Here is a 3574-nt window from a genome sequence, read left to right as displayed (position 1 = left end):
TGCCACCGTCGAGAAGGCTCTTCTGTAGTAGTATGCTCTCAATCAGGAGGAGCATTGCAAGGCAGAATCTCTCATCAGAAGCATCTTCTCTTTGTGTTTCTGAGCTGCTTCTCCACGTCCTTTACTGTATGAGTACGCCCTTTTAGGAAGTCCCACTTAAATTTCTCGGTTCCCTCTCGTGGTTCTCTTGCTTCACCACTACATTTCAAACCAGTCACCATGTGGAATTCTCTTATAGAGAACCTCATTGGCTGAGCACCAAAATGGAACCATGCTTCGTGTCTCTTCACTGTCTTGATGCTTTTGGTGAGAACTGCGTGCACTATCTTAGCTGATAATTTCAAAGACCTCTCTCCAAGCTTGATCACCGGTCCCAAAAACGTCCCTCTTATTCTGTTGAACTCATCATTTCCTAGAATTTCCTTAACAGTTTTGATATAAGCAACTATCGAGTGTTGGTTTATCGATATCGTCTTCTCTGGCTCTGATCCAATCGGATACCTCAGCTCAGGCAGTGCTAGTCTTAATGGTAATGGATCTCCCATCTTGTTTCTATCCTGCGTAAACAAGAAAAATTTTATTTGTCTAAATTAATTAAAATCCAATTTTCAGGAAGGGTTTCCTGAAAAATACAAATCCTTCCCGAAGTCTATACACATGCTTTCACATGAACTAGAATTCTACGAATCATATTAGGTTAAAACGAGCAAGTCTATACACAAGCAAAAACCAGGAGACCAATCTCTCAGAAAGAAAACACACATAAGGTTGAATCTGCAACATACCTTCAAGAGATAGAGCTCTAGAAATGGTTTTTCTCGGAGAATAGAGAGAGCTCGCGTAAAAGATCGAGAGAGAGAGAGTTCTGGAGATGGGTTTTCGTCGGAGATCGAGAGATATGGAGATGAGAGAGAGATTCGAGAGGCGGAGACGAGTGAGATTCGAGAAGTTTGAAACGGCGAGAGTGTTGAGACGGCAAGAGTTTTGTTTTTTTTCAATCGAAATGTATTGTTTTGGAAACCTATCCTATATTAATTGGGTTAAGTATGCTTATGTAATATTCTTTAACAGATGATTCTCCTCAGACCAGCGGTTAAACCAAGGCTTTTTATAACTCAAAAGTCTCTCTATCCCCGGGTTCGATATGTGGTGGATTCAAAATCTATTTTAATTCTTTTTTGTGTTACAGTTTGGAGTTAAATAAAATTAAATGTAATCCATAACAGATGATTCTTCTTGGCCTAGTGGCTAAACTCCCACACTATCCAAATACGCAGACTCTCTCCCTCTGGGTTCGATCCTTTGTGGTTCTAAATTTTTGTTGTCTGTAAACATCACAATTTTAAGCTTACCATATACATGTCCAATCCTTAGTATATAATCTCATTTCATTCTTTTTTACATTTGAAACACTTAACTTTTTTCTGGAAACCCATCCAGAAACAATATTTTAACCTCCAAGATATATGATACCCAAATAAAATACTTGATATCCTTCCAATCTTTCTTATGTAACCAGACGCCAACAACATAACAAAATAAACAGTCATAACTAAAACCGAGTCTTAACTAAAACAAAAATGTTTTCATGCATCATTCTCATTTCCCAAAGCTCTCATCCACAAATTGGTTGAAGATCTCACAAGACAAGGTTCTCCTTAGCTCCAATGCATTGTCATCATTAATCTTTGTCATGTCTCCTATCTTCAATGACTGGCACTCCAGAATCTTGACAAGAAATATCCCACAGTTGAAAGGATGTTTTGTCTTGGGTAAACCTTGTGCCTGCTCAATCTCAAATGGAATCATCTTCACCTTATCTACCTCATCACCAGAAGATTCCACCACCAGCAGATTAGAAATCAACACTGTCATATTTAAAAATCAATATCAAGATAGAATCAGTTGAATATTTCAAACCAAGAAACAGATGAATACATCAAATACAGATTGTTTATACATACCTGCCAACTTTTTCACTTGAGGAATATCAATGCTGTTGCTTTCCTTTTGAAAACAATCATATACTGTGATTCTTTTCTTCTTCAAATGAATTTCCATCCCAATCCAGACATTGCTTTTTTTTCCAAGAGTAATCCCATACACAACATCAACATCTTCTCCCCATGTCTTCTCTGGATATACCTTCCCTCTCACAGTATCTTTAAATAAATCGTTGAAAATCTTTTTACCTTTGACCTTTTCTTTCTTGTAAGCCAAATCATCAGAGAGCAAGCAATGCAAGAACTCCATAGGTAGGAAGCACGCCTTTGGAATCTTGTAGTTGTGGAACCAAGCAGCATTCTCATTTCTTCTGCAATTTAGCATTGCAAAGGCTCCATCAATGTGCTGCAAAAAAAAGGCAAACATTATCTAATTTGTTACTATATAATTCCTGAAACTAAACAAATCCTTCCTGAATTTTTTTTTAAAAAAAAGCTCAAGGCAAGAACATATGTAAACAAATTACCTCTTTCTTAAGGTCCTTTTTTGCATTTTCCATGCTTTGAAAGAAAGATTTCCTTATCTTATTATCATTGATTGATAGGGACCTGCAGTCGATTAAAGATTCAAAGGAATTACCAAACCTCTTATACATAAATATAAGAATATATAGACAAGGACAGAAACATGCTTACGTTTCATGCATGCCGGGCTTTAATGTCATCCAATTTTGAAGCCTTGAAAGCTTATGTTCCGCAGGAGTTGAAAACGGATCAACTGCAGGTATAATCTCAGGTATTACAGTTAAAGCCGGATTTCTGTCAGACTTGAATGGAGTTTTTGTGTCTCTAGATCGTTTAGGCACCCTCTCGCTCCTTCTTAGGAAAACATTATCCATTCCTGAATTTTGTGATGAGGCAGCAGCTTTCCTTTTCTTATCAGGCTTCACCTTTAATCAAACAATAGACACCAAGCAAAATATTATCAAATTTGTTGCAATCGGAATTTCTGGAAACCATTCCTGAAACTAAAATGTATGTATATCAAACAATTCACGTGAAGTATAATTCTAGTTATGATTTACCTTATCTGCCATCTTCCAGACTCCATCTTTCCATTCTCTATGAATTCGCAAATCTGAATGTTTGAATAGAATAGTTTCCATAGAAGTATAGAGACACACCGAGTATGTGTTCACACCAAGTACCATGCTAATTTGTCCGCTGCTCCAGCCATTGTTGTAGAAGGCTTCTACCTTATCCATCATCTCAAAGGATTTTTGGTCACTAGTTGGTGTTGCAGGACGTATTTTGTCAGCCGTGATAGTATCCTGAAGTTTCTGAAGTCTATGTTGGTCTGTGAAGAGTGTCGTGTACTCAACTGTCAGCTCCTCTAGTCCTTCACACAGTTTAAGATCAACAACCTTTCCTGGATACCATATTTCGTCATCAGTAGACAAAATTCAACCTCTGCGCCTATTTGAAAGTGAGCTAGAAGCCTGCTTACTTCAACCTATTAAAAATGAAGATTCAGTAACATCAGCGGTTTTAAATTGTTAGAATAATAATTAAAGATCAAATATACTCGATGCATACCTCGTTTTTTTCTGAAAAATCTATAGCACTTGTCT

At 37.2% G+C, this 3574-nt stretch overlaps 1 protein-coding gene across 1 annotated transcript; it reads right to left on the bottom strand.

Annotated features, from left to right (window-relative positions):
* Positions 1-1463: 1463 nt before the first annotated feature.
* Positions 1464-3133, bottom strand: LOC125609307. Its single transcript, XM_048780608.1, has 5 exons — positions 3029-3133; positions 2640-2893; positions 2471-2552; positions 1965-2349; positions 1464-1820 (listed from the first exon to the last, which is right to left on the bottom strand). The coding sequence occupies exons 1-5, from the start codon at positions 3107-3109 to the stop codon at positions 1600-1602; spliced, it is 1023 nt and encodes a 340-aa protein (XP_048636565.1). The 5' UTR covers positions 3110-3133; the 3' UTR covers positions 1464-1599.
* Between the last annotated feature and the right edge of the window lie 441 nt (positions 3134-3574).

Source organism: Brassica napus, chromosome A5 (assembly GCF_020379485.1).
Source record: "Brassica napus cultivar Da-Ae chromosome A5, Da-Ae, whole genome shotgun sequence".
NCBI lineage: Eukaryota > Viridiplantae > Streptophyta > Magnoliopsida > Brassicales > Brassicaceae > Brassica > Brassica napus.
This window is presented reverse-complemented; position numbering and strand designations above follow the sequence as displayed.